The sequence below is a fragment of the Ptychodera flava genome, chromosome 14, assembly GCF_041260155.1.
Source record: "Ptychodera flava strain L36383 chromosome 14, AS_Pfla_20210202, whole genome shotgun sequence".
Classification (NCBI taxonomy): domain Eukaryota; kingdom Metazoa; phylum Hemichordata; class Enteropneusta; family Ptychoderidae; genus Ptychodera; species Ptychodera flava.
Genome location: NC_091941.1, coordinates 3,718,319 through 3,736,309, shown reverse-complemented (window position 1 = coordinate 3,736,309; position 17,991 = coordinate 3,718,319). Strand labels below are relative to the sequence as shown.

The following is a 17,991-nucleotide window of genomic DNA, read 5'->3' as shown; positions in this document are numbered from 1 at the left end:
GACCATGGACCATGTTCCATCGAACGTTAGTGACTGTGTTTTGAGAAAGTGACGTCGACGTATATATATAATATTCTACAGTATATTGATATTTGATTAAAAATTAAACAAGGTTGTACATGCACGCATTGTTGTCGTACGTTTCTTTGAAGGCTATGAAAATCCTACATAAAATTGATCCACTACTTGAAACAGCTTACTTGCACAATGTGCCAAAGATGGTGAATTTCAAGTTTATTGTTTATTGTACATTAATTTGAAGTTGATTTACCAAAGTACACCATAATACATGTATTCGGAGCCCTGCAGATTCTGCAATCATTTTAGGTTAGCGTAGCGGTTTTATTTACTGGTACTTGCAAAGATTTACTCGATTTGGTACACCATTTTATCCATCTACGTATGTGAAATGGATTCGATTCTGTAACGTTTATGTCGGCAGGTCCGTACTTGTGGTTGACACGATCCGGAGGGAAAGTATTTTTTTAACAATGAGTTTGTGCGAACTTTATGCCGTATATAATTTTACTTTTGTTCATGGATGGAGAGATTTGTCGCTGTTATCGGATTAAAGTTCGATATTGATTTCATATGAGATCTTTTTTATTCTGTTAGTGGACGTCTAGCTGTACAGACGTGCTGCAACACGAGGCTCCATCCATCGCCAAAAACAAAATTTAAAAAAGTATGCTTAAAAATATTCAGCGTCCCATTGAAATAAGGCCGCGTTCAAAAAATGGTGAGGGGGTGGAGGAATTCAGGGGGGGTTCGAAAATTTTTGGGGTAGTCGAGGGGGGACTTGAAAGTTTTACTCTGCCTATAGGAGGGACCTGAAAATATTTTGAATCCCAACATTTTGATGTCGACAAATGGTTCTAATGTTAGTAATAATTAAACAAAATCTAGAACCGTTTTTTCACATCTTATGTCTTTAATCTCGAAAAAATCTAAAAGTGTATGAATGAAATTAAATTTTCGTAAAACAAGTTGGCCTTGTAATGGGGCAGGAGCTGCAACTGTTGATAATCTTTCAATATTGCTATGCAATGTATCAAACAGTTTCTTGGTGTCTCTCTACAGCATGCTGAAAAACACAATATACAGTTTGTCTACAAAGCCTGTTTGTCTAAATTGGTGATAGGGCCTAATTGAATGATACAAATGCACGGTACACGTAGGCTGTGTTGGCAAGCTGAATATTGGACAGCTCAACATGCTGTAGGGAGTAGAACAAGAACGTAATTGTATAAACTGAACAAAAATATTGTAAAAATAAAAAGTTAATACAATTACTGCCCTGCTACTTCATACTGGCAGTGACAGTGATACATGTAGCTCTGACTCTGATGTTCGGTCATAGGACACATAATTGACAGTGAAACATACATCTACTTGTACACAAGATCCAGCCAGAGAGCAACACATAGAAGACTAGGGGACTAACAGTTACCATGGATTTTTGAATTCTGATATATGAGAACAATCAAATATTAGAGATAAAAGATGGGGTCACCATACTTGATCTTATACAAATGTACGATGAAAAGTCAGTTTTTCTAAAATCACTTAAAAAATCAATATATAAAACCATTCATTTTAAGTTCATGCAGTGAATGAAATTTTCATATCTCATTGTACCAATAAGACAAAAGTAAAACTTTGAACAGTAAAGACTCTAATTTAAATGGAAAAATGTGTGACTAAATGGAATAATTTATTTTTTATCAAATTTGCCATTATTACACCCAAAATTTCTGAGATTAAAACATTTATTTCATGGAATATTTTAATCTTCCAGTATTGTCAATTTTGTAAAACATTTATAAGTGGCATCTAAGCTATATATGTCTTGCACTTTTGAAAAAAAAATTTGGTAGGTCACTGTGCTCATTTTTTAACAATTTGGTTAAACGTAGCTAGGAATACACAATTTTCATACTCTCTCATGATTGTCATTTTGTGTGCTTTTCAGCTGGTGCCATTGAACTGGCCAGAGTTGGATAAACTCAAGTCGGCTTAGACTGAGAAATCCAAAAAGTCCACTGATGCATTTAAAAATGAATCAATTTAAGAACTTGCCCTAGGTATATTGCTCTACAACCTGCTGAAAAGAGGTAGTGTTGAACATTTGCGTGCAGAAGGACACATTAGGCCTACATGTTTGTTTTTACTCTGCGTGCATTCCTAATAAATATGCGGCTATATGGTAATTTGGGGGGACTTGAAAATTTTTGAGGGTATTGAGGGGGGATCTGAAAAAAAATTAGATTTCAATCGCGATTCCTCCAGGCCCCCCCGGCCCCCTCACCATTTTTTTTGAACGCGGCCCAAAACACCATCTTTATCGATGATTTACGGAAGACTAGTCCCAACCAACCCCCACTTGTGCAGCTCTTAAGTCGCCCTTTAAAAGATTATTGTAGGACAGTTACTCTTGTTTGACAGTCGTAAATGTTGAGCTTGTTAGACTGACTGAGACAGTGTACATTTCATACATGATAGAAATATCTTTTGTTTTCAAATTGATCATAATACACTTAAGTAGTTTAAACATGTTTTCTCGAAATAGCAATTATGGAAGCACGCAAAATTTTTAGTCTTGCCGTCATGAAATTGCACGCAATTTAGAAATCGAATAGGTTTGAGTTACAAGCAGACGGCATACATGCATTGTACGAACGACGCCAAGATACGGCTGGTTGGCGAGGCAGAATTTGGCTTTCCACAATAAGGTTATATTCAAGCTCATAAATTTGTTACAGTCATTTGGTCACTCGAAGTTGTGATCAACAGGTACTAGGTATCAACCGACATGCTCTGTTTCGGTAAACTCTCCGGAATGATTATGTTTTCCTGACCTCGGTATACATTAACAGCCAAGATTCGGTTCTCCAAGTCAGGTTTTACAAGACGACTTGAAAGCAACAACGTAATTACCGAAAACACAATGTCGCCAACTTCGACCGCAAACCTTGACTATGAGGATCGCTCGAGTACAGTGAACGCAAACGTCACCGGTGACATGACCAACGTCTTCGGCAATTTGAAGCCAAAGTTACTCGATTGTGCGGACGATGACCCGTACTCACATGATTTTTTCCGAGGTAAAGATTTCTTTGATTTCATTGTCCAGAACGTTGAACATTGCGGTGTTTGTTGTGTGTACCACCGCTTGTATTGTAACGTCACCTACCTACTAGACGGTCTTGTTTCGCCTGAAGCGACAGGGTGTTGAATATCGCACCACCTGGACAAATTTCATCTGATTCAATACTGAGGCATTGGCATGATGTATTGATATGTTTGTTGCAAAAGTAGGTTAGGACCTGAATTTTCATGCCATGTATTAGGTAAGTCATATGATGTATGTCACGTTCATTGGTTGTAGTGTCTGTAAAAAGTAAAATAACGTATTAATAATGGACGTGAAACAAAGAATAACCTTTCATATGAAAATCATAAACAATATTACGTGATTAATATTTATCTGAACTTTCCAATTAGTGCGTCAAAAAGTGAACATTCAGAAGGAATCCTCCTAAGGTGACTTAACCGTTTAATTGGTTGAGTCCACCACTTCAAAGGAAACTTTTTCGTGCAAAGCACATGATTATTGCAGATTGACGTCTAAAATTAATAGACGTTGGGTGGTCAATATAACATCACAATAGGCCCAGCAATACGGTGGCCCCTACACGCCACGGAACTCTATTACTTTTGAATATAAACTCTAATTTTTCTTGACAATATCTTTAATATTTGTAAGAGATTTTATTTCTCCACCGCAAACTTTTAATTTTGTACGGGCAACATTATCTTAACATTATCTTAACTTTAACTTCTCGAAAGTATTGTTAGTTTTAACCATAAACAAAATATGTTTCACAAAAGTATTTTTTATTTTGTAAAACAAAAGTAAAATTTTTCAAGATAACAAACTCCCTACACGTCATGGAAATGTATTACTTTTGAACATAAACTCATATTTCTTAACAATATATTTAATATTTGTAAGAAACTTTTATATCTGAACGGGGAAACTTTATTTTTGGGGTAAACTGTTTTTAAAAACTTTTAACAAAAACACTTTAACTTTTAGAAAATAACTTTAACTTTGAACAAAATATCTGTTTCTCAAAAGCGTTTTTTATTCGAAAAGAAGTAAAAATTGTTCACAGCAAGAGTTGAAGATTTTTGCTAAGTGCGAACTGAGTTACTTAAATGACATAACCTTATGCCTTTAGAGCAGAAAACTTAAATTCTTAAAGAAAAGTTTTATTTTTCCAAGAGTAAAATTAATTTCTTTATGGAAAAAAGATTTTCTCAGAGCAGCAAATTGAAATACAGAGAATAAAACTTTTTTCTCAATGGCGAGAAACTATTTTCTGAAGACAACCAAACTAATTCTTTCAAGATATATTTTCTACATATGAGTGTGGTTTAAGAATTTGGTAAACTGAACTGAGAAAAAACGAAAAAGGAAGGATGAAAAAGTCAAACTTACTTTTTTTCAGAGCGAAATTTATTTCTGAGAGGAGAAATATTTCATGTGAGGGCGCAATTACCTGTAATGCATCAAACTCTTTCTAGCGAGAGTAGGCTAAACATATTTTGGGGAAGAGTAAAACATTTTTCCGACGAGCAAAACTTTATTCTAACGGCGGCGGAAGTTAAAGTATCCCACCATACAACACCCAAGTTCGATGACCCAGAGTCTCCGAGACAACCATGACTGACTTCATCGGCGATACAGGCACGCTAGCCCGGCCCTAGCTGCAGTACAGTACCTCTAGGTTTTACCTGGGTATTTGGGTCGGACGGTTTGCCGTACTGTACTGCAGCTAGCCCGGCCTACCCTGCCTGCGTACGATGCTGTGTGTTGGGGCCCTATAACGCCGGGAACATACAGCATCGTACGCAGTGCTATGGGCACGGGCACGCAAACGAGTCAGTTCAACAGTTGCCACTTGTCCGAGTCCCCGAAGAACGGTTTTGTGTTTGAGTGATTCGTCCTGACTGCAGACGTTGTGCGACGGGATGGACCGCATTGGGTTCCTTCATTAGCTCTGCATGGGCTGTGTGTTACCGGCGTTATACGGCCTCCCACCACATAACGCCGGTAACACACAGCCCTGCCATGCAGAGCTATTCCTTCATCAGTTGCTGTGTTGTTAATGTTATGTTGTGTGATAGTCATCTTTTCTATAAGCCAGATTCGTAATTGATAGAGTCTTCGACTGAAACTGAACCTGGCCGCCAGATTTGACCACAGTCGAGCGTGGTTCAATACAGTAGTTGTGGGTCCACAGCTGTGGTGTTTTCGGACGGGATATGCCTTTTACGGGCTGGTTGACTTTCACGTTTTTGACCCCGCAAACCACACGTGAAAGTCAAAACCAGTCCGCGACTGTGGTCAAATCTGGCGGGCTCGGTTCAGTTTCAGTTTCTATAAATTACGAATCTGGCTTCTCCTCTTAGAAAAGATGAATATCACACACATTGGCTGTGTGTTACCGGTGTTATGTGGTGGGAGACTGTATAACGCCGGTAACACACAGCCCTGCCATGCATACCCTGCATACAGGTCTGTGTGTTCCCGGCGTTTACGCCGGGAACACACAGACCTGTACGCAGGGCTATGCCATGCAGAGCTAATGAAGAACCCCAATGCGGTCCCGTCGCACACCGTCTGCCGTCAGGACGAATCACTCAAACATAAAACCGTTCTTCGGGGACTCAGACAAGTGGCAACTGACCCGCGTGCCCGTAGCCCTGTGTACGATGTTGTGAGTTCCCGGCGTTATACGGCCCCAACACACAGCATCGTACGCAGGCAGGGTAGGGCCGGGCTGGTGTGCCCGTATCGCTGTGAAGTCAGTCATGGTTGTCTTGGAGAGCAGATCATCCATGTAGCCGGCACGAACACGAACTGATACCGGCTACCAACTCGGAGACTCTGGGTCATCAAACTTGGGTGTTGTATGGTGGGATACTTTAACTTCCGCCGCCGTTAAAATAGTTTTGCTCGTCGGAAAAATGTTTTACTCTTCCCAAAAATATGTTTACTCTCGCTAGAAAGAGTTTGCCATGCATTATAGGTAATTGCGCCCTCACATGAAATATTTCTCCTCTCAGGAATAAATTTCGCTCTGAAGAAAAGTAAGTTTGACTTTTTCATCCCTTTTTCGTTCTTTCTCAGTTCAGTTTTACCAAATTCTTAAACCACACTCATATGTAGAAAATATCTTGAAGGAATTAGTTTTGTTGTCTTCAGAAAATAATTTCTCTCCGTTGAGAAAAAAGTTTTATGCACTATATTTCAATTTGGTGCTCTGAGAAAATCTTTTTTCCATAAAGAAATTAATTTTACTCTTGAAAAATAAAACTTTTCTTTAAGAATTTAAGTTTTCTGCTCTAAAGACATAAGGTTATGTCATTTAAGAAACTTAGTTCGCGCTCAGCAAAAATCTTCAACTCTTGCTGTGAACAATTTTTACTTCTTTTCGAAATAAAAATCGTTTTTGAGAAACCAATATTTTGTTCAAAGTTAAAGTTATTTTTTAAAAGTTAAAATGTTTTTGTTAAAAGTTTTTAAAAACAGTTTACCCCAAAAATAAAGTTTCCCCGTTCAGAAATAAAAGTTTGCTGTGGAGAAATAAAATTTCTTACAAATATTAAATATATTGTCAAGAAATATGAGTTTATGTTCAAAAGTTATACATTTCCATGACGTGTAGGGGAGTCTGTTATCTTGAAAAAATTTTACGTTTGTTTTACAAAATAAAAAACACTTTTGAGAAACATATTTTCTTTATTGTTAAAACTAAAATTACTTTCGAGAAGTTAAAGTTAAGATAATGTTCAGATAATGTTGCCCGTACAAAATTTAAAGTTTGCGGTGAAGAAATAAAAATCTCTTACAAATATTAAAGATATTGTCAAGAAAAATTAGAGTTTATATTCAAAAGTAATAGAGTTCCGTGGCGTGTAGGGGCCACCGTACAGCAATCAATATCATTCAAGGGTTTAAGTAAATTACCAGATCCAAGAAACAAATGGAAAACTCACAATTGCAATTAAACCACTGGTTAGTGGTGGTACCGAGAAATGCACATCATCAACAACATTCGTGCGTACATATATGATTTTGGAGCATCTCTATATGTTAGCACACTTTAGATGCAATTTGTTTTGGGGTAGTTCGACTTAATTCTTCTAACATTTTCCGTCACAGACTTTTCAACTTGGAAGATCGTAATATTAGCGGCATCAACAGCTCTGACTGTGGTCACTATTGGCATATTCCTGTGGTCTGCTGCGTTTGTACAGAAGAAGCTGCCTACAAAACGTCGTCGGGCTCATGTTACGTGGATCCTTGGCATGTATCCGGTGAGTTTGACCTGTGTAAATTAGTAGGAACCAGAGAAATGTTTGTCTTTAGAAAACTGCTGAAACATTACAGGAATGCGGAAAGGCATTGCATAGAACTTAATATCAGTTAAGAGTAAAAAAAACAGTCCATATGGTTTTCAATGGAACAAAGAGAGCATCAAAAGAATGGCTAGGGTTAAAGTTTAATGTTTAACAAAGCTGAATTTCAAAGGAACTCCCCGTTCTCGGATGGTACATACCAACTTATCACCGTCAGTTCAAAAGGTTACCTAGAGATCACGTGAACCTTTGTAAGCTTCTCTTCGGTTTTGATCACAAACAGGCAACCTTTGATTTTTTAAACATGAATAAGTTGAGACAACTGACACTGGAAAGGGCAACCAATCGGACCACCATCACCATGTCAACAACAGCATAATTACAATACTTCTGGCTAATATCATAGTGCACGCTCTTACTTTGGTCATTTCTTTTCAGGTTCTTTCGTGTACGTCTTTGTTGGCATTGTATGTCCCAAGAGCTCATTTCATCGCATCAATCCATGCCACGTTGTAAGTGTACTTACCATTCCTACGCGAACAGACATATACAGGGCAAAATGGGTGTTACCTAGATCTGTATAATCGTTTTTCAGAACATATCGGTAAAGGTCTAAACGAAAAGCAAATTTTTCGGTAGTAGGCAGTTAATGTTGACACAAGGAAGGAAATTTGTCTACCACAGTTTATCTCATATTCGGAGCATTTCAAATGCATTTTTGAATTGATCAGTACATAACGAAGACATGGAAGTGTTCTGCTATATCGATTGGATTCTAGATTTGTTCTGCAGTTGTGATCTAAATGACCACAGTAAGTTCTCTGCTTTGTATTTATATCTCATTGAAAGGGCGGCAATCAGAGCATGACTTACATTCTTCGCGTGACTAACGAATTGACAGGCCGATCGAAACGCCTTTCCTTGACCGAAAAACACAAATAAAACATTTGCCAGTGTTTGTAGGTAGCACCAGGAATCGATAAGGAATACAATCGAGAAATAAGGATAATTGATTTCCCATCCTGAGGTAACTCCCATCCTGGAGTAAATATCCTTATAGACATTAGTTAGACCACCGACAATAGGGCTTAACTATCCAAACCTCAACTGCCACTAGCTGTGCAGTTTGGAGGTTCGGTTTGAAGCAAACAATCACATCATGCGGTGTCGTGGTTCATAATGCTTTCAATGTTGTAACATTCATATGCATTTCATATATTAATAAAGTGTTTTTTAAAAAAAACTAAAGAAAGGGTTGTTATGATCACCGAAAAAATGCAAAGTTGACCAAAAGAAAGATGCAACTAATCAAATGATATATTAATTCCTTATCAATCATATAATATTTCCTCCTTATACATTTCAGGTATTTCTCTGTCACCTTGTACAGATTCGTACTCCTGATTTTCGATTACTTCGGGGGCCTAGAAGCAGCTGTCGTATTGCTAGAAAACGAAGAGGTTTCCATAGCTAGCTGTCCGCTTTTGTGTTGTTTTCAGTGCCTAAGGAAGGTCAAGGTTACAAGGTGAGCATTATGCATTGGTAACGGTTGACGGGGTTAGGGAACTGATCATGTATTTGATCGAGTGGAGTCGAAGAACTTCGTTCTGTGCAGTTCACTTCAAAATATGGGTGGATGACGGAACCAGTGTTGTATACTGTGAGATACAGAACATGAACGCTGTCATAGGTCTAGATTGGACAACGAAGTATCTTGTATCGCATAATATTTCAAAGTGATGGTAGCTACACATTACACTAGAGGTAAGAGTATAGGTAGACACTAATATTGGCGACTCCAAATCCTTATACACAGGAAGTTCTTGTTTACCATGAAGAGACTTGCGATGCAAGTAGCCTTCGTCAGACCGACGGCGCTGTTCGTCGCCGCAGTGCTGTGGACTGATGATAAGTACACACCAGGACAGGTAATTTCAACCATTGTCCCATCCTCCCCCCCCCTCCTCTCTCTCATCCCCCTCTCATCCTCTCGTGATCGGCGAAAAGATCAAATGTGATTGCGATTGGTTTATTGAAAAGCAAGCATATTGGGATAACAATAATGAGCTTTCTGCTTCAGTAGCCTTAGATTTGAGGTGTCTTGCAAGTTTTAGGTGATGACGGTTTAATACATCCTACAGACCACTTTTTGCTCTAGAATAGTAGTAAATTGCAACATCGACGAGACAGTCTAAAATTAATTATTTCCTTTTGAATAATAATGATAAACTTTCTTCAAGTCATTACTTGTTTGGCCGATAGGATCGATCTTACACAAAGTCGACGATAAAAACAAACAGAACGCCATCCGGGAGACGCTCCTGTAAAAAACGTATCCATGGTCTTGTCAAAGTAGAGGTCATTTATAGGCTCAAAAATATTTATCAAAGTATCAAAGGATTACTTTTCGTACTTAATAAACTGTATGCCACATTCTATACAAAGTCTGAGACCCTACAACCCGACAGTGGCTATGAAACCCACTGCTACACAATACGGTGATTATCTTAGAGCATAGATCATATCGTATAGTGTTATGGTTGAAGATCTCCACTAGTAAATATTTGACTTTTTTCTTTCAGATTGCACATAATGAGGCATATGTTTACCTGAATACGATCTCCATCGTGTCAACTTTGCTCGCCATGTACGCACTCAATGTAATCTACAGGGCGTCTAGAGAACCACTCCGTGGCTTTCAAATCACTAAGAAGTTCATGACGGTGCAGATAGCATTGTTACTGGTCAATATTCAACATGCATTCCTGGCTGTTTTGGTCTCAGTCAACGTGATCAAATGTACTGACCCAGTCAGTAGCAAAGCAAGGGCAAACAGTAAGCATTTTAGTATAAGAGTCAGGTGCTGGTATGAAATTTATAGCGCATCAGTAGGAAAACAGTCAATTTTTGTTGACGAAACGAGCACAAGGGTTAGGGAGAGCCGCATAGTCATGACACCAATACTAAAGATTTATACTTCGAAGTCACCATATTTTTCAGAAATCATCACAGCAAAGAGCTTAAATTGTCGAAATATCTTTACTTATAATCTGTACTTCTCAAAGCATAGGTAGTATCGTTAAGATAAAAATAAAAGTAAAATTGAATAGGTCCTTATAACTTTAAAATTAAGAACAGATTTGTTATATGATCTTCCATATCCATTAAAGTCTTGTACTGGAGTTTTCCGATGGTTTGGACGGAGGAAGGGCATCAGCATATGATGAAACTTCCTGTTTCCCTCTGAAGTAAGACCGTTTGTTTTATTTTACTCAACAGTTATATACAACATACTGATTGTGACCGAGATGTTTGTTCTTGGTATTGCTTCCTCATTCCTATTCCGGACAAGAACTGGCAATATGAGGCATCTGATTTCACGGCCGTCGCTGTGGCTGAAAGAACGAGGAACAGAGGAACAAGAGATGGTGGAGAAAAACGATCAAAGGAAAAACAACAATGTCGATGGCAATGCAGAGCGGTTAGACGGAGAGCAGACAACAACTGTCAACGTCTACCAACGAAGGGCGTCGCTATTTGAGTATGCCCTGACGTACACCGAAGCTACAGCCGTGTAATAGTTGAGATTTGACAAAAAGTAGACATCCAAAGTTAAAATACTATTCGCATTTCCGTTCATTATATTTCCTCCTAAAGCTCAATAAGCTGTCACTTTTTTCGCATTTTCTAAAACTTTAGTTGTAGTCGTATAGTTTCTTATTTTACTCAAAAAATCATGTCAAAATATTTAACCAATCCTCTGTATGAGCACTGTCAATTGTTATTTTTACAAAACAGATTTAGTTACGACTGACTACAAATGGTCTGCCAACGATTTCATTGCATGCTCAGTTTACACAACGCGTCGTGTTTGCATGGCTATAATAGGGAGCAGATCTAGAAGACTGGGGAAATGTGCTTCTTTTACATAAGAAATTAATGAGTTATCAAAAGTTACATGACAGCTGCTGTCCCTTTTAACATTATTAACGAACAGATACCTAAGTGTGATATTTGTTATGTATGTATAGGCATATAAGAAGCAATTTGTGATTTTGTCATAAATAAAAAAACTGTAGCCGCTACTAGCGTTTGTCATTTTTGTTGGTTTTGTCGGTTTTTAGGATTTGCAGGTAACAGATAATATTTGAGTAAACTTTGACCGACGGCACGCTATACCACAATGACTTGCTATCATGTTTAAAGCCAATTGAACAACTGTTTAACCGTCAGTCGGGACGAAAATGGAATCCCTACAAAGTTTTCCTATCCTCATCATTGCCTTTGTTGTTGCCGCGGTTCAGAATTCCCGATAAAATCCGGTATTCTGAGGATCGATTAAATTTGTCGCTTGTAATATAAACAGAAGCGTGTTGCAAACAAAGAATCTATTGTTTGCTCCTATATAAATGCCAACGGCTCTAGACCTCTTTCTCTCGAGGCACCGTTAGCAATACTTTGTATTTTTTCAGTAAGATGGTTTAGGCCTAGTTTGAAATCAAATGCAACTGTGCAAAAATTAATGCTCACCGAAATGTGACCACAGAACGCTGTTCAACATTGGTGACAAGCGCATAACTTAGACTTTCTACAACTAAATAATTTTAGAATTGCAACCCAAATATGTCCGTGTGAGTGCGTGGATTTAATCGACTAAATCTAGCACCAAAGATTGGAATACTGATGCCTTCAAGACAATATGGATTAAAAACATGAATCCTATGAAGCATCTTTCTCAAGATAAATGTAAAAAGACACAGCTAATTGGACTAAGATTTGAAAAATTCGTTTGGTTCAAAACGGTTCACAAGTCAAGTGTGACAGCTTGCACTTGTTACGCTTACACAAATGAGAAGAGTAAGCAAATTATAGACCTAGTATAATATTTTTGTTTGTGGTTAAGACAAATATTGCGATTCGCGATGGAGACAATTGCAAATCGCATCACATTTTATCAATATACGATTCCGCTGTCATTCAATACAAAATCGAAAGCACTGTTCCCACTTGCTTAAAACCTATCCTTGCATAACGTCATTTTTGGATGACAATGTTCTTGTTCCAAGCTGCAAGATACAATTGTGTAATTGCTTCCTATTTGAACACAAAGAAAACTTGAAAATACCCCTACCTACTACTCGAGAATATATTCACCTTTCATTATTACCTTCACCACCCCTTGTCTCCTGCTTCGAATTCCAATAACGTAGCAATAAAAATGTGTCACTCCTTGAAAAAAATAAAATGAATGTAATTTCAATGCTGCTGAAACTCCTTCAGCGTGACAATATGTGAAAATGTAAGTAGTTACATAATATGGGTGGAAACATTATTCAGTGATATTGTTTGCTTCGATTTTTGCTCAAAAATGTTTGTGTTTTGTCAAACCGGACAAAAAATTAACTTTGAATAAATCCTTGGAAATAAAACCTGTCTATCATCATTTATTTGGAATTACTTACAACGTAATATGTCAATTTATGTTATTCTTATCAAATTTTTTCCACCAAAATTATTATAATTTATCGGCAACACACAAACAAAACTATCTTTGAGTACATGATAAAAATACTGTGACAATGCGTTGATAAATTTGATTAATTTCCGGGTTATTTTCTTCATTTTTATGACTGAGCTTTCGGAACAGTCACTTTTTTGTACTATTAATGAAGGCAGTGTTATTATAAATGTTAGGGAAATGTGTTCTGCAATCTCCCCACATTCTTAAAACTATCTCTATAACTTTCTGTGTGCCTTTGCTTAAACCCTGTTGTTTGTCACAAAGTTTGATACACAACTAACATGGGGACTCTCTTCTCTCATTGGCCTATGTGATTCAAATTATTGGAAACGATCATCAGATAATGATGGAGTTGTTGATGATTTTTATTAATCTATTAATTGCAAAAAAGCAAAGCATTCGGATAATGAGTCCCTGACACAGCATTTCCAGCGTTCATGAATTCATAGAGTAAAATGGATGTTTCACAGACTGGCGTGTCCCATGATTGATTATATGTTTTCTTAATTCATTTAATAAACTACTTCTAATAATAGCAACGGTAAAGCATGATATCATAATAGAAAATGCAAGTCATTACAGCAGCAAGGGAATGAAATTACCAGAAAAATAAATTCGTCAATCTGTGGTTGAAAAATTTCCACACTGAAAGAGTGCAGACGAAGCTATTTACAGTCAATCACAGCTATGTTTTTCAATGTAAGCCCTGCAGTTGAGTGTAGGCCTACATCAGAAACTTGTAAACTCCAGTATTCGTTCTGAAACTCTGTATCGAGCGACCGCGATTCTATCGCGAGTGATCCAGTGGACTGGCAAGTTCGCGACAAAGGATGTTATTTCAGTTGTCGTATCAAACTTACGGGAACATATAGACTGTGAAAAAGTCTGATAATTATTTGACAATCCTTCCGTTTGCGTTTGGAGGACAGGCGAAAGTGCTGCTGTGAACTGTAAAAGCATAAACTGTCTCGTTGAAATCTCGACTTTTGCGATAATGGCGCGAGTCAAACACGTGGTGTGTGACGTCATATTGTTATTGTCAGAAGGAAGCTGCTGACCTCTCTGTAGTTGCTTCGCATTGTTGCGTGAGACAAGGTACTAGGCTTTAATTTGCGCGTCCTATCGACATTTTAGTCCTAATATCCCCTTTAGAACACAGGTAAGTGTCCACTAAGTAAGTAGATTGTAAAATTTTGTAATATAACTGCGAATTTTTTCAGCAAAGCGTGCCCTTTCGAAGGATTTCCCGAATGAAACGACCAGTTTTATATCCTGTGGATAGGCGAACTGACCTGGTAAGTCCCAGGTTCAGACTATTTCCTTTGTTTCATACTAAACTGATTCATAACATTTTATGAGCAATGCAGTCACAGAGATACAGTCTCCAAGACTTACCTCCCTCAAGTTCATTTCCCGCGCTAGTGTTTTACCCAACACTGAACGACCGTGGCATCGACCTTCGTTCGAGTTCGATCTCAAATCATTTGTTTGTTGTTTGTTTACATTCATTTCTTTCCGTGGCCATTTCAGTGTCATTCGCATTTCCCAAGAAACTGGGTACTTGTCGTGGGGTCTTATCCACTTTCTCAATAAATCTATCGTTCAGTAAATGTAGCTCGTTATTAACCTTGAAAACTTGTATTCGTAGGTATGTTCAAGGTTTTAGCTGCATGGTTCGATCGAACAGATGATAAATTAGCATATCCAATATGGTGATTAGAAGTTCTGTCTTTGTGGGTCAGGCTACATCTCTTGTTCTCGTGATTCACTCGTTTGGGTGTGTCATCGCCACATGTTTTGTCCGTTGTTTCAAACTTATGCGTATTTATATGTCCTATGGATATATAGCCAAGTTTGCTTTAATGTTTTGTTTAATTTATTATGTCAACAACTGTAAAAATACTCTACCATTATCCATGCATTTTATTCTGATTAAGCTTTGAAAATGGTAACCATTCATACGGTTTTACCTGAATGTAAGGACCTTCAATTCAAGTAAATTTTAACTTACTCACAGAGTTACTTTCATCCACAAAAGAGGAAGCTATTCATTCATTCAATGAGAAGTTGTAACAATTAATCACGAATGTGCAAACAAGTTTTGGATACTACACCTAAGACCTTGATGCAATGATGTAGGTTAACGTATTGACACCTCATCTAATAAAATGATAATACAGTATACCGACATGTTGCTGGTTATGGCAATACTGTTATATATGTATAAGGACATATTCCTTGATGTGATATACTTATATAAATACCGTACTCTATATATGTCCCTATCTAAAGTCACGGGTCAGGCTTTCAGGCCAAATTTGCCATTGAATTTTCAATGTATGGAAACATTTCAGCATGAATATTGTTAATCTCAACAACAGAAAAATTGGTCAAAGTATGAATAATACTTACATGATTTGGAAACTGACTTTTCCCACAATTGTGAATTCTGGTGTCTTCTGTGTGCATGTATATTCAAAGTTGTCATTCACAGCTGTCATGTGGTAACTTTTGGTAAATTTAAAGTTTCATTGTATTACTTTGCCCCTATTTTTTTACTTCAGGTTTCTGTGAATTTCAATCATCAAAAATGGGACGGATATTTCTGGATCACATCGGAGGCTCAAGGCTGTTCTCCTGTGCAAGTTGTGACACCATACTGACAAACAGGGCTGAGCTGATATCCACTAGATTTACAGGCGCCACAGGACGGGCTTTCCTCTTCAACAAAGTGGTCAACTTGAACTACAGCGAGGTACAAGACCGGGTCATGCTCACTGGTAGACACATGGTTCGTGACGTCTCCTGTAAAAACTGTGACGCCAAACTAGGATGGATTTATGAGTTCGCCACTGAAGATAATCAACGATACAAGGAAGGAAGAGTGATTCTAGAGAGAGCACTGGTTACGGAAAGTGAGGGAATAGAAGAGCACATGGGAGATTGAAATCGAGTCATTTCTATAATATATAGTATTTCATATAGTTTTTATATGGTATGATAAGACACTATAGGAAAATCAGTCCATCTACAGTTTGTTGTCCGCCATGCAATATCTGTAGAAACTTCATAAATGAATATTTATTTACATACTGAGACTTTGCAGAGTGGCACTGACATTGAATCATCACCAATATCTCAGTGTGTGCCCTGTCAGTGTGTTGATGGTGTTTGACCAGACTGTGGTAGGATTGGGTTTCCACTTTTCTCATATGGCGAAGAAGGACAGAAATTTCAGCTGAAGCCAATGAGCAGATGTTCTTCTGTGGACAATGGAATTTTGAAAGCTCACAACTGAGCCTTCCAGATGCAAAGATCGGCAGAATCCTACTAAACTCATCCATTCAACATTCCCTCATAGTAATCAAATCAACTTGTCGGTAGCCAGATGATTTTAGACTTAGTGCCAGAAGATGCTCACTACTCAGAGCATATAGTGACCATCTCTACAAGCCAGGCTAACATTTTTATACGCCGACACTCAAAGATCATGCTGACAGAGTCTTTGCCATTGTTGATTATGAGTAAAATCACAAATCAAGACCTACTAAGTTGCAGTACTTGGAAAAGAAATAAACCAGAGAAAATTGTGATGTAATTTTATTTATGTTATGCTGTTTTTTCTGAAGTTATGAATTTTTTTCCCTCTTTCACTATCCTTCATGGTAAATATTGATGTTTAACATTATTTATGTGCTGCTCATTATCAGGATGTCAAGATGAATAGATTTGCATACCATTAATTTCATTGTTATTAATAATATTAGTAATTATCTTTATCATGTATGTACCGGTATGTTGCATAACGTATATATCTTAGTTTTCATTTTAAGATATGCCAATTTACTACCGTAGATGTCCCTGTGTCAGCCTATGTATACATGATATCTTTTTAATTAGGATGGTTCCTTGTTCAACACCATTACTTGATTCATCCTTAGTTATGTATAGTGGATTCATGTAGCTGCACAGTTAATGTCAAAATCACAGCAAATTAATCAGATAGACAGTGGTATTTGTCAGCCATAAATGGCATCTGGTATGTCCATGCTGTCATGGAGTGTGGCCGTTCAGTCGCTGGGCAGATTACTAATGAGTACGCATGATTTCCGGTGATTTTTTCAAATAATTTTTGTGTGTGCTTTGGAATGTAGGTTGTTTCATGTTTTGTACGTCACAGCCAAGACGAGTCTGTACCATATCTGTGCAGCATTGAAATTGTATACTGCTCTGCAGTGACTTTAGCTTCACAGTCTGACCTCAACTCCAGCCTTGTGTTAATCTTGCTTGGTGTCAGGACATTCAAGGTGTTATTTTGTAATTGATGTAATTAAAATGTAAGAAATTGGTGGCTTTGATTAAAGAAAACATACTCAGAGAAAGTAGAAGTCTTTGTGTGTTTTATTTGCTTGGACCCCAGCAGAGTGACTGTATTGCTAAACTGATGTAGGTTAGAGATGAGCAAATTCATTCTGCAGTCTGTGGCCGTCATCACGTGTACTGTTTCAAAATAATTCCATGGCTAGGTCAGTTGATCTACATTGATTCCTTTGAAATTCAGCTTTACTTCCATTTACCGTTCCACTGAACCAGCAAAACCCATGGTCTACAAAGTGAAAACTGTTTTGCTGGATTTGTTCACCTCTTGGTGCAGAGTGCAAATCTATCACGATGAGAATGACAAGTTGGGTTATATGTCATCTTGTTTAGCTAAATTTACACACTATTTTGTGTAAAAAAATTACATCTTTGTTACAGGTCATTTCACTTCTGTCCTGTCTTGGCAAATACACTGTGGAAAAGTGGCTTGAGATACGCCTTCACTGTTTATGTAAGAACTGTGCATTGTGTGCTAGAACCCTGTTTCAGATGTTGCAAGAGAAACCACAGGGTACCCAGACATCCTGAAGAGAGTGTACATTGGCAGGGAGGTGAAATAATGATAGTGTCCTGGTAGCGTTTCTTATGACATCTACATTACCTTTGAACCAACAGCAACACAACGGTTATGTTTGTTATCACAACTGGAAGTTGTGATA

General features: G+C 37.7%; 1 protein-coding gene and 1 long non-coding RNA gene across 3 annotated transcripts; both read left to right on the top strand.

Annotated features, from left to right (window-relative positions):
• The first annotated feature begins 2,761 nt into the window (after nucleotides 1-2,761).
• LOC139148995 (organic solute transporter subunit alpha-like) lies at nucleotides 2,762-11,516 on the top strand. Of its 2 annotated transcripts, none has more exons than XM_070720482.1 (7): nucleotides 2,762-3,104; nucleotides 7,235-7,389; nucleotides 7,870-7,943; nucleotides 8,798-8,956; nucleotides 9,248-9,359; nucleotides 10,014-10,266; nucleotides 10,711-11,516. In XM_070720482.1, the coding sequence occupies exons 1-7, from the start codon at nucleotides 2,948-2,950 to the stop codon at nucleotides 11,007-11,009; spliced, it is 1,209 nt and encodes a 402-aa protein (XP_070576583.1). In that variant the 5' UTR covers nucleotides 2,762-2,947; the 3' UTR covers nucleotides 11,010-11,516. The 2 variants fall into 2 exon arrangements, with proteins under 2 accessions (XP_070576583.1, XP_070576584.1); XM_070720483.1 differs by having other exon boundaries at nucleotides 2,931-3,350.
• A 2,102-nt stretch (nucleotides 11,517-13,618) lies between these two features.
• On the top strand, nucleotides 13,619-17,334 carry LOC139148994 (uncharacterized). Its single transcript, XR_011556055.1, has 2 exons — nucleotides 13,619-14,111; nucleotides 15,517-17,334. It is a non-coding gene; the product is annotated as an uncharacterized lncRNA (long non-coding RNA).
• The last annotated feature ends 657 nt before the right edge of the window (nucleotides 17,335-17,991 follow it).

Coding starts and splice junctions, on each gene's coding strand:
- LOC139148995 (XM_070720482.1), top strand. CDS start 2,948: ATGTCGCCAACTTCGACCGCAAACCTTGACTATGAGGATCGCTCGAGT. Junction 8,957..9,247: donor AGGAAGGTCAAGGTTACAAG/GTGAGCATTATG, acceptor CCTTATACACAG/GAAGTTCTTGTTTACCATGA. Junction 9,360..10,013: donor ATAAGTACACACCAGGACAG/GTAATTTCAACC, acceptor TTTTTCTTTCAG/ATTGCACATAATGAGGCATA.